Source organism: Cebus imitator, unplaced genomic scaffold, assembly GCF_001604975.1.
Source record: "Cebus imitator isolate Cc_AM_T3 unplaced genomic scaffold, Cebus_imitator-1.0 Scaffold595, whole genome shotgun sequence".
Taxonomy (NCBI): domain Eukaryota; kingdom Metazoa; phylum Chordata; class Mammalia; order Primates; family Cebidae; genus Cebus; species Cebus imitator.
The window spans coordinates 252,727-265,853 of NW_016107910.1; the positions used below are offsets into that span (position 1 = coordinate 252,727).

Consider the following 13,127-nt stretch of genomic DNA (forward strand, 5'->3'; position numbering starts at 1 on the left):
TTTTTGTAATCCCACATAGTCTGATAGTCTGTTTTGTTGAGGTAAATGGTAGATGGTGTTATCATTTAATGAAATGGGAAACCCTAAAGAAAGAGCAGATGAGAAGGAGGGGGTCAACTTTTCCTTTTTGTATTGGTTATTTTTGAGAGACATGTGATATAAACGTGGAAATGTCATGTATGCAGTTTGATATATGGATCAGGAACTCAGAGTTAGTTGCTGAGTAAACATGAGTCATGTCAGTAAATTAGCTGCCTGGGGAAAGAATGTGGAGTGGGACATGAGGGTGATCTAGTCCATTTCCTGAGGAATTACAGTGTTGCAAGGATGTTGAAAACAATAGTAAAAGAAATTAGAGTAAAATAAAATGAGAGTATGATATTACAGAAGCTAAAAACGTAAATAGGAGAGTGGTCACCTGTGACATGCTGCAGAGAAATCAAATAAAATAATGACTGATGGATCTTTTAGCAAAGTAGACATCATTACCGACTATTGAGCATTGGTGGTTTTCATTGGGCTTTTTTAAGAATGAAGATGCTAGTTGAGTAATTTACTTTTTAATAAATTGGTTTCCATTTTTTCCTTCACTCCTTTTCATGTAGGATTCTGAGATTAAACAAATGTATAGCGTTGTGTAATGACAACCACAATCAAGGCAAGGAATAGTTTCATAACACACACACACAGACACACACACAGACACACACATACTCTCTCTCTCTCTCTCTCTCTCTCTCTCTCTCTCTCTCTCTCTTCCCATGTGGTGCCTCTTTGTAGTCAACCTCGCCCCCTCCCTAACTCCTTGCAACCACTAGTTTCTTCTCCATTCCTTTTAGTCTTACGTTTTCCAGGATAACATATAAATGGAATCCTACAGAATGTAGCCTTTTGAATCTTGCCGCTTTTATTTACAGTAATGTGTTTGGGATTCATCCATGTTGTTGAATGTATCAATATACTATCATTTTTTATTACTGAGAGATATTTGTTTTCCTCTACTCCCAATTCCTTGAACCAGTTCTCCCCCTACAGTTTTGCTTTATTCAGAGTATCTTACAATATTTATACTTTAGGCTAAATCACACAATTTTTAGCCTTTTGGATTTGGATTTGGCTTCTTTCAGTTAGCAGAAATGCTTTTAAGATTCATCAATGTTGTTACAAGTATCAACAGTTTTCTCCTTTTAATTGATGAGTAAAAAGTAGTATTCTATTTACTCATCAGTTGAAGGCCATTTTGATTGTTTCTAATTTATGACAATGATAAATAAAGCTGCTATAAAAATGTAGGTACAGATTTGTGTTGTAATATGTTTCTACTGATCTCAGGTGAATGTTCTCTGTTTTCTGGTCTCCATTGTTTCTTATGAGAAATTTGAAGTCATCCAGTTTGATGTTCCCCTTTATGTAGTATGTGTTTTTTTCTCTCACTCCTTTCAATATTTTTTCCCCATTTCTCTTTTGGTTTAAAGTAGTTCAATTAAGACATGTCTTGGGGTGGTTTTTAAAAATTTTATTCTGTTTAGAGATTACTGAACTTTTTGAAACTTTAAATTCATGCTTTTTCAAATTTGGGAAATGTTCTGCCATCATTTATCTTGAAAATACAGCTTTAGTGAGATATAATTCACATAATTCACCCATTTAAAATATACAACCCAGTACTTATTATATTCACACATATGTACAACTGTCACCACAGTGACTTTTAAAGTTCCTTCATCACATCAAAAAGGAATATTGTACCCTTTAGCTATGACCTTCTTCTCCCTATACTGCAGCTCTAAGCAAGCATTAGCCTGCTTTCTGTCTCTATATATTTTGCTATTTTCATTATTTCATATGAATGAGATTACCTTTATTTCTTTAAGTGATTTTTTCCAGTACTACTCTCTGTTTTTTTATGGGATGTTAATGATATAGATTTTAGACTGTCTGACAGCGTTTCATATGTCTCTGAGGCTCTGTTTATTTTTCATGATTTTCACTCTCTCTTTCATATTGGATGATGTCTATTGATCTGTCTTAAAGTTTACTATTTCGTCAGCCACCTCCATTCTTTTAGTGAACCTATCCATTTTTAAAAATTTTCATATATTATGATTTTTAGTGCTAGAATTACTTACATTTTTAAATAATTTCTGTTTCTCTGTTGAGAACTTTTTATTATTTCATTCAGGTGTGTTTATTTTTATCCACAAAAGCATGATCATCTCATGCCAGTTAGAATGGTGATCATTAAAAAATCTGGAGACAACAGATGCTGGAGAGGATGTGGAGAGATAGGAACACTTTTACACTGTTGGTGGGAGTGTAAACTAGTTCAACCATTGTGGAAGACAGTATGGCAATTCCTCAAGGACCTCGAAATAGAAATTCCACTTGACCCAGCAATCCCATTACTGGGTATATACCCAAAGGATTATAAATCATTCTATTATAAAGACATATGCACACGTATGTTCATAGCAGCACTGTTAACAATAGCAAAGACCTGGCACCAACCCAAATGCCCATTGACGATAGACTGGACAAGGAAAATGTGGCACATATACACCACAGAAGACTATGCAGTCATAAAAAATGATGAGTTTGTGTCCTTTTTAGGGACATGGATGAATCTATAAACCATCATTCTCAGCAAACTGACACAAGAACAAAATCAAACACTGCATGTTCTCACTTTTAGGTGGGTGTTGAACAATGAGAACACATGGACACAAGGAGGGGAGCATCACACACTGGGGTTAGTTTGGGGGGAGCCAACGGAGGGACAGCGTGGGTAGTGGGTAGGTTGGGCAGGGATAACATGGGGAGAAATGCCAGATGTAGGTGATGGGGGGATGGAGGCAGCAAACCACATTGCCATGTGTGTATCTATTCAACAACCCTGCATGATCTGCACATGTACCCTAGAACCTAAAGTACAATTAAAAAAAAAAGCATAATTATAATAGCTGCTTTAAGATTCTTGTCAGACAGTTCACCATCCTGGAGTTGTTACTTGTTGATTTGTTTGTTTGTTTCAGCAGGCAATCTACCTAGTTGGTTGACTCTGAAGTTCTGTCTTGCCCTCTCTGGATAATTGTTCTAATGTTAATTTAGTTTTCAGAGAGTTTGGGTCAGTACTCTGCATGTGCCACTCATTGGATGTGCTAATTCAGTGGTTAGTATGAGATTTGAGCAATGATTGATACTGTAGTTCTGTACTGAAAGACTTTGTTGTGTTTTTTTAGTCCTTTCTGCACACATGCAGTTTGCTGTTGTTGCCAAGACTTGTGTTGGTTCATATACAGAATTAGGGGATCTGCTCTTTCCATTCTGTCCTCTCTGATTTCTTCCACAGTCTTCAATTCCCATGGGCCCTTTATTCTCTTCTGCCGGACAAAAATATGATCTTCTTTTAGAGTCTTAGCCTTTTATGCTTTTGCATAACTTTACACTATTGGAGCTGCCTTTGGGTGAAGTAAAGAAGAGAGTGGGAAAAAAAATTAAGAGGGATTACCCTCACATTTTTATTATAATAGAGACCTCTTTTCCTGCTTTCTCTGGCCAGACAGATGGATTTTCTCTTGATCAGGGCTTGCCTTGCAGATGGACTCAACATCAAAAAAGTGTGTATGGGAAATCTTGGATTCTTCTTATGTTTACAGGCTCAAAAGTACACCTTTTCCTGGGCCTTTGTACAGAAAATGGGATTTTTCTTGGAATTTTTGTTGATGTCTACTGTGTTATCTCATGATTCAGTCTCTTCTCTGGTCAAATTCAGGAGATAAAGGTGGAAAATAAACCTAGAGAATTCATCAGAGTTAATTTTCAAATTTTGATTTTCCCTATTTCACTTGTTATTGTTTCATTTTCAGAGTCCTTGGGTAGTTTCTTTTTCTATCCTACCTAGGGATTTTAGTTTATAATCGAGGAGTGATAGGCTTAATGAGTATATTTCATTTGACTGTCACAAGAAACTCTAATTTACTTTTTTTTTTTTCTGTTGACTTACAAATGGGCAGTGGTAAAAATCTTTTTATCTAGGTTGTTTTCCTGTTGCCTGATTTTCAAACATCTCAGATCAGTGGTTGGCAAACTGTAAAGGTTCACATAGCAAATATTTTAGCCTTTGCAGGCATAGGGTCTCTGTCACAACTGGTCAACTTGGCTGTTGTAGTGCAAAATCAGCCATAGATAAGATAGAGACAAATGAGTGTGACTGTGTTCTAGTAAAATTTTTACGTAGACAGGAGGTTAGATTTAGTTCATGGGTTATGGTTTGCAGACCGTTGATCTAATCCCTCTACTTTACTTTTTCTTGAATTAGTGGTTAAAGAGCGAGTAATATTACCTACTGAGCTCTGCATGTTCATTATTTTGTTTCCATGATCACTTACATCTTTCTCCTATAGTTTATTCTTTCTTCTGTATGGTATCTCATGCAGTTTAATTGAACTGATTAAAAGAGAAATTCACAACAGTGCAATTATATAAAACTATTCTTATTCTAATTTGCTTTGAATATACCCCCATGGTAGATTTCTGTGGTATTTTTTTCCTTTCATAAATACTTGGTTGGGGGCAATTTAATGAAAATACATAGGTTATATACTTAGTTGTCTGTTATTGCAGAGCTCTAAACAATAAATAATGAAGCATAAAGCTCTGAAAATCAAAGTTTTCAAGGACAATCTGGGAACCATGTTAATAGTGTTCCTTTTCGAAGTACTTCTATGTGTCCTTTGTCCTTTTGTTTTTCAGTAAGTGTGGATCTTGTTAAATTGTGGAAGGAAATACCTAGAGTTATATTTTGCTTAGTTATCACTCTTTTTTTAATACTCTTGAACTTCAATTTTTAAACAATGTTTTTCAGGTAAATGGTCTTAAAATGGTTGATGAGCCAATGGAAGAGGGAGAAGCAGATTCTTGTCATGTAAGTATTTATGTTAATTTATTAAGCCACATTTTTAGCATGTAAGGAAAAAGAATAAAGGGAAAGGAGAAAAGCTCCTATCAAAACAAATATATTCAGGTAAGTTGTTCATAAGCAAATGGAATTAGTAATAACTCAACTGCAGTTTAAAATACAGGACAGGTTTTCCTGACAGAAATACTTATGCATGTATTTAAAAAAAAATAAACAGCTTTATTGAGACATAATTTACTCGCTATTCAGTTGACCCCTTTTAAATGTAATGGATAAAGTTTTCACTTGACAGTGTATGAGTAACTGAATTATTATGCTTAAATATAGAATCCTTTGAGAAGATTATCTTCAACCTCAGGGTAGAAAGGATATCTGACTTGGAAATATTGAACTATATAAGCATAACTTGAAATCATTTAAAATCAATTTCCTGGCTTTTAGAAGGGATTATGTGTAAATTGTTTCAGAAGTTTCTAACTAGTTTTAAAGATTGCTTAGCCATTAGACCATTCTATGCAATGCCTATATACTAGAATCTTATTTTGCAAGATCTAGTTTTACAGGGAGTATTCTTAAGCTTTTTAGGAAGAGTCTGACTAAATCAACATCTCAATGTATGTTGTTATTTTATGGTTGTTATTTCTATAGATAGTTTCATAGAGTTATAGATTTTTTTAAGCTGGAAAGAACCTCAGAGATATTACATAATACTTCATTGTGTGGATTACTGAAACCTGGAGAGTTTGTGATTTATACTAGGTGATAAAACTAGTAGCAGAATCAAGACACAGGGCAGTGTGCTTCCTTTTTGGTCATATATATTGTGTAGACCCAAAGAAATAAGAGATAAGGAGGACATTATCCTTTTTCTATTTGGTTGCGGGTAAAATCAACATTGATGCCCTCTCCACCAAAATTTGTTCATACATGGAATTAGCTCAGGCAGAAACCACCAGTGGGATTTAAATTGGGTTTGTCCAAAACTCTCCTTTGAAATGCTCTATGTAACTATTTCTGCAGATAGTAACCATGTTACAACACTTTTCATTTTGATTGACAAGTTGAGAGATACAATGTTGTCTTCGTAGCTTTTGCAGTTTACTTAATATTAATAATGTATTTTAATTTTGAGTATAATTAAATGTAAACTATCAAGACCATTATCTAGAGATTTACCTACAGATCATATGGACTAATACAAATAGTAATATTAATGTTGCTGGTATTTAAAAGATAAGGGATATAACGAACTATTAAAGGCAGTGGAGAAGGCTGCTTGTTATACTTTAGCATTAATAAATTCATGAAGACATCATGCCTCACACCACAGGGAAACAGTGTGTGTGGTGCATAAACTGAAGGGCACATACACAGGGTGATTGGCAAATATTTACCTTCATAATTTTAATAGAAGGTAAGTCAGGAAGTTCAGTTTTTAGTGGAAAGGCAATAAAATATACAGTGCTAGTTGTTTATATGATCTGTCTTATGCAATCAACTTCAGTGGCTACAAGGTAGAGTCTGAAATTTTGGAGAGTAAAAGACCTAGAATCACTTCCAAGGATTTGATTTAGTTTGTGGCCTGAGTTATCTGAACTTGAAACCATGTACTTTGGGTGTGTGATGGTTAAAGCACACTCAATTTGTGTCAATAAAACTATATGAGTGATTAAAAACACCATATATATTTATCCCTTAAAAATTTTAAATATGTAGCTAGGATTTTTTTCTTCATCATTGATGTGTATTTTTATGTGTTTGGCTTTTTCTTTTAACTATTTTAAAATAGTGTAGGATTGTAGAAACTGCTCTATGATGGTAAGTATTAGGTAATGGGCCACTGGTAAACTATATCTGATATCATATTTCACCACCTAGTCTCCTACTTCTTTCAACAATGTTAAGGTTAGAAAAAGTATGTTATGATTTGTCTCCTTTAGTAGTTGGTTGATGTGAGTTAATTTTTTGTTTGTTGTCAAAATAAGCATAACTGTCTTATATTTGGTAGTTTATGATCCATTTGTATTTATTTTTAAAACTGTACCCAATATCTGTTTTTCCTGAAATAAAATACATATTTTTAATGCTATCAATATCTTAAAAATTTCAAAGAGGTTTTGGTTAGCAATTAGATTCGTTGTTGATTATATTAGTGTAAGCTCAGCAACATGTTTAATCTCTAAAGTGATGTATATTTTTATTATGCAGAGATATAAATGTCATAGTTAACGGAAAATGTATATTTTGAAAAACAAAACTGATATTCTGATATTTTCAGCCCTGAATTTCTTATTTTATAAAGATTCTTCACATATATCTGATAAGAATTCTTTCAAAAATACTTTTTTATAAGTGTGTTTTACTTAGACTCATGTGGAACCACAGTTAGGCACTATTTCAAGCTGAGAATGCCTTCTTGCTGGATGGTGGATTTTTTTCTTCCTCTATTTGTCTTCCCATTCTAATGCACATTTAGCCTTACTATGCTTCAGTATTTTTCTCTTGCAATGCTGATGTTTACTTCTAATTTCTATTCAATCAATCACTTAAAAAATTGGAACCCTTGTCCTACAAATAAGCAAAACTCTCAGATGAATAATTATTGTTCAACTAAAAAATGTTGATCATCCACTATTAAGTGGAGTTTTGCCACACCATCAGGTATGGAAAGATAAGTAGTACAGAGGGTCTTTGACTCAGGATGGTTCCACTTATGAGTTTCAACTTTATAGTGGTGCAAAAGTGATACTCAGTATGATCCTCAACTTATTATAGCGTTATGTTTGGATAAACTCACTGTAAGTTGAAAGTGCATTTTCAACTTATAATAGGTTTATTGGGACATAACACTGTCGTAAGTCCAGGAGCATCTGTACAAATAAGTTTAGTAACTTCAATTTTTATGGATGTTTTGTGTTTTTCAAAGTTCTCAGTTGATTCTTGTAACTGATATCTGAAATAAATAGAGTAGCTATTATTGCCAATTTGTAGATGAGGGAACTAAGGAGCTGACCCTCGTAAGTAGAATAAACCAAACCAAGTGGGCACTAGTTTGCCACCATTCTTTGGTTTTCAGTCATCAATGCAAACTTTTATGTACCTACGTATTCTTCAGATACCTTCCATTGTGTACATCATTTTGTTATGCTTAGTTCACCCTTATGGCATTTTGACATTTATATTGGTGTAATTTACCCTTAGCTTTCTTTCAGAGTATGCTAATGTTTGACATGGTTTTCAGTGACCCCAGATTATTCACTGAATGAGAAGGGTATATCAAGCTGCTCTTCCAGGTCTTTGCATATACGTTTCAACAGATCCAAAACTAAATGCCTCTTGAATTTTTAGAGTGATCTTTTCACCAAACTGGCCTGTATACCTGTAAATAAAGCAGATAAGTTTGAATAGATGGATGTTTTATTGTTAAATAAAAACTAAAAAGTTTGGACTTTAAAAATCCTTTTTATTTTGTTTTGATTTGTTTTCTGGAGGTTAGTTCCACAGTCATATGAAAACTGTTGTAATTGAGTTATAGTATATTGCTATTAGGTTGTCATCAGCTTTTTCTCTTTTCAATTAACAGGTGATTTCATCTTCCTAAGCAAATCAGTTTTCAAATGAATGGAGCAATAGTAGCTTTGACAGTTCATTTTGTACTTTAGCAGTGTGTTTTCCCAGTGTTACAGCACTGTTGACCCTCTGGATTAAAAAGATGATCACAGATTATAGAGGTCAGAGCATACTATTTTGGTTGTGGTTGAGCCTTCATACTTTTTCTGTATATCAGTGATTATGGTTGCAAACAAATAATAAAACCTAACTCATAGTGATCCTGGCCTCAGATTCAGATTTGTTATTTAATGTAGAAAGACTAGGGGTCCATATTTGGAGGTTATTAAACCTTCATTTCACAGTAGGAACTTTCTTTTCAAAGATCAACTAAGATTATGTACCATGTATAGCTTTGCTAGGGATACCCTAACCAAATAACCACAGATGGATGGCTTAAACAGCAGAAATGAGATTTCCCTATGATTCTACATTCTGTAAGATTGAGATCAAGGTGTTGGCAGCATTGGTTTTTCTGAAGCCTCTCTCCTTAGCTTATACATGAGTCTTCCCCCTGTGCCTTTACGTGGTCATTCCTCTGTGGGAGTAGGTATTCTGATTTCCCCCTCTTAAAAAGATGTCAGTCATAATGGATTAGGATCCACCCATATGACCTCATTTTACCTTAATTAATTATTTAAGGGCCCTATCCATAAATACAGTCATGTTCTGATGTTCTGAAAGTTAGGATTTTAGCATATTAACTTTGAGGGGACATAATTTGGCCCACAGCACATTTGTATCTTTTTGTTTCTTTAAAGGATGTGTTGCTTCTGACAAAGTTCTCTATCCTCAAATTCACAGTTTATTTCTGTATCCCCACTGTGCAGCATAGTGTCTGACAATAGGATATGCGCTTAATGAATGTTAATTTTCTGAATGAATAATTAATAAGAGTGTATATATGGGAAGATAAGGTGATATAGCACAACTTTGTCATACCAGGATAGGGAGATTTTTCAAGGATGATTTACTCTAAGGAAAAAAGAAATAGATCACATATAAGTACATTACAACCTTATTTCAAGCTAGATTGTTAGTACTATCAAGCTTTTGGAATGGTGCAGAAGCTGAAGAAAGTGAGGTGGATGGAAGAAAGAGGGTTTCAGATGACAAGAAGTGACATTATAATAGTAAAAATCAATAAGCATAGCCTTGGGACGGCTGAGAAATTTTAGGCAATAGACAAGAATGGGGTGGGGAGCAGATGGAATAACACAGAATAAGTATTGGAATTGGTGACACAGGAGGGTGTCAGATACTTTAAGAGTAAAAAAGAGCTAGTGGCATAGAAATGATAAAACACCTTTGTGGTAAGTAGCTATATATAAACACATGCACACACATGTGTATATATGTATGTACATGCATGTCAGTACATACGTCTATGAATTTGTGTGTATATTATATTTGTTTATATAACTATAAATCTTAGACATACCTAGTGTTTTTCAATCCTGGCCATGTGTCAGAATCAACTGGTGAGGCTTAAAAAGCATGCTAACATCCTCCTGTAGTTCTACTGAACCACAATCTCTGAGGGTGGGACCCAAATAAGTGTAGTAAATGAATATTTCTTCTACAGCTGATTCTTATGGGCAACCAGGTAATTACGAACTGTCTACTTAAAGGCACACAGTCATAATTTGGTAATATGTAGTAGTTGTTTGCCTAGGAATACATGGCTTTATTTATAAAGGCAAATGGCCAAGCAGTAAGTTAATATTCTGGGGTTATTGTGTCCTTTATTTATGTTGAATATAACACATACTCAGCACAGTGTAATAAAAATACTGACCATGGATAATATGGAAAATTTTATATTCTTCACAGTGTATGGGAAGATATGCTTATTTTATTTAGAAATATTGTTATTACAGATTTAGTTATAGTCAAAGCTGACACAATTTCATTAGCCAGAATGAATCTCGTTTCCTTATTTTCTTTATATATTTTTTAAAAAGAAATTGTGGGTATATACATATTTTTGTTTTGTAGATGGTATTTAAGAATAATTTTGAGATTTCTTACTGTTTAATTTTACCTTTAAAATCTTTTTCTATTGTATATATTTAAGGTGTATAATGTGATGATTTCATATACATTGCAAAATGATTGTTACAGTTAAGCAAGTTAATATCCATCATCTCACAGTTGCCCTATTTTTTGGTGGTAAGCACTACCTTCCTTTTAAAAAATATATTTTTTTCCTGTTTCTTTTATAAAATTGAGCAGACTTCTTTGTCTTTCTGCCCCCATGAAATCAAAAAAGTATTGTGCTAAGCATTAGGAATAAAGAGATGAATGTGGTATAATACCTGCAATTAAGGAGCCCACAGTCCAGTGGGAAAGAAAGATAATAAGTTGTTAGGACACAGTGTAACATTTCGTGTTGATTGTCTCCTGGAAAAGTGATCTTTCTCATCTAGTTGCATTTTTGTATTGGGAGCTTTTTAAGGTACTGCTGCTGAAAATGGAAAGACATTGCATTTTTAGAGGATGGGTGTGTGTGGATTATTAATAAATGGTAAACGGGCATTGGACAAACATTTTCATTTGGAAAACTTGCTTAGGTTTGGTGAACTAACTAGTGTACAATTGTTTCCTAACTCTTAACACTTCTAAAAAAAAAAGTGATGCCATTATGATTCATGCTTATAGTCATAATCTAAACATAAGCAGGGAACTGAAGTGCCTTCTTGAACATGGAAATATTATATTGTGTTCAATATAGAATCACAAACATTGAGGAGACCTTAGTGACCCATCTAACAAAACCCCTTTGTCATGTGAGAAAACTGAATGAGAGTGGTTTATGATTTAGCCAAGGTATCTTAGCTTATGCACACCATAGCTAGGCACAAAACATCTTGTCTATTGACTCTTCCTCTATTGTTCTTTGCACTAGAGAAAACTTCCAAAAATCTTCTATGTTTTGAAAACCATATTGCACTCTTAATGTGTGGTGAAAACTCAGTTTTCTATAATAAGAATATACATTGATATAAATAAATACTGCAAATGTATATACACATATATTATACTTTAATATAGTCCCCAAATGTTAGCTACAAAGCATATATATTTGCGTTTCAAAAGGTTGTTGAGTTTTTTTTTTTAAAAAGGGCCCCTTTCAAATAGAAAAATTCACTTTTATAGCAGGTTTGATTTTAATTTAATTTTTTTATTTTCAAAAAAAACATTTATAAATTACCATCACTATTTAAAAGGGTCTAGTGAAATACTATTTTGATGTATAAGAAATATCTGACATATTTTCAGAATCAGTTATTCTTCATTTCTGGTTGATTTACTGGTGGTTCCTAACACAGATAAATCTCTGCCTAGGTACCCTTGTTGAGATAGTGAATGTCTGACTACCTTTATGGCTTGGAAGTTATTTTAGCTGCCATGAAGTCTAATTCATTTGGGACCATATGCTTATTCACTTTGGCCACAGTCACCATTGACTAATCATTTAATTGAAGGGTGAATAATTGAGAACAGTCTTACCATCCAGACCAAAGTTAGTATGGTATAATGGAGTGGTACCAAGCATTATGATTAAGTAGTCATGTAAACTTAAATTCCGTGAGTCTTAATTTTCTTCTTTATATAGTCAGAGGTTTGGATAAGATATCCCTTCCAACTCTGTTATTTTGTGATATGTAATATGTCTGACTTTTTTTTTTTTCCGTCCTAGCTACTGTACTTCTCTAGAGACTAGAATTACAGCTCACTTGAATGTAGTTATCACAGCTGAGTGGAGTCCTGCATCAAGGGGAAGAACCACTCATTGGCTGTCTTCTTTTCTGCTTCACCCAGGTGGCATGAAATCTGGCATATAATTTATATATAAAATTTTAGTACAGGGCCATATCCTGGAAATATTTGTTTGGGCTCTGCAGATTTTGTTGGTCTATGCCAGTTTCTTTTTCATTACTGTGGTTAGTTGACCATTTAAACATTTAAAATACTATAGTGAAATACTGTTTAAAAGAGCTCTTGAAGTCATGTTATTTAGTCATACCCCACAATTTACAAGGTTTTATTTTGACTTTTCCTGCTTCAACCTCATTAGTTACACTCCAGTGAAGGGTCTTGAGACTGTTGTTAACAATTTTATTTTATTGCTTCCAAGTTGGAAGGGAAGGCTGAAGCATAGATTTCATTTTACATTTCATTTACATGAAATTATATAGTAGGGAAGGTGGTGGTGCATCTGTATGTGCTGTATGTGTTAGAAAACAGGGAAATAAGGATACTGGGAGCCCATAAAACTCTCTATTAGATTGAGAGAGTTGGGTATATTATTTCTATGATGACTTATGATTTTAAATGGAACTAATCATAAGATGTTGAAAGTGGATTCAAGTATTGTTTGGATTTCTTTTTTCAGGATGAAGGAGTTGTTAAAGAAATCCCTATTACTCATCATGTTAAAGAAGGATATGAGAAAGCAGATCCTGCACAGTTTGAGTTGCTCAAGGTTCTTGGTCAGGGGTCATTTGGAAAGGTAATAAATACTTTTTTCCCTCATTTGTTTGTCTTCTAATCATTTAGCAAAATAAGTGAAAACATGCATAGAAATCTGATGATT

The 13,127-nt window shown here is 33.8% G+C and overlaps 1 protein-coding gene across 1 annotated transcript in view; it reads left to right on the forward strand.

Moving 5' to 3' along the window:
- Positions 1–13,127, forward strand: part of RPS6KA6 (ribosomal protein S6 kinase A6) — a 129,834-nt gene that overhangs the window by 20,032 nt on the left and 96,675 nt on the right. Inside the window, 2 exon segments of the mRNA XM_017516582.2 lie at positions 4,865–4,924; positions 12,927–13,043. Coding sequence (XP_017372071.1) covers positions 4,865–4,924; positions 12,927–13,043 — 177 coding nt within the window.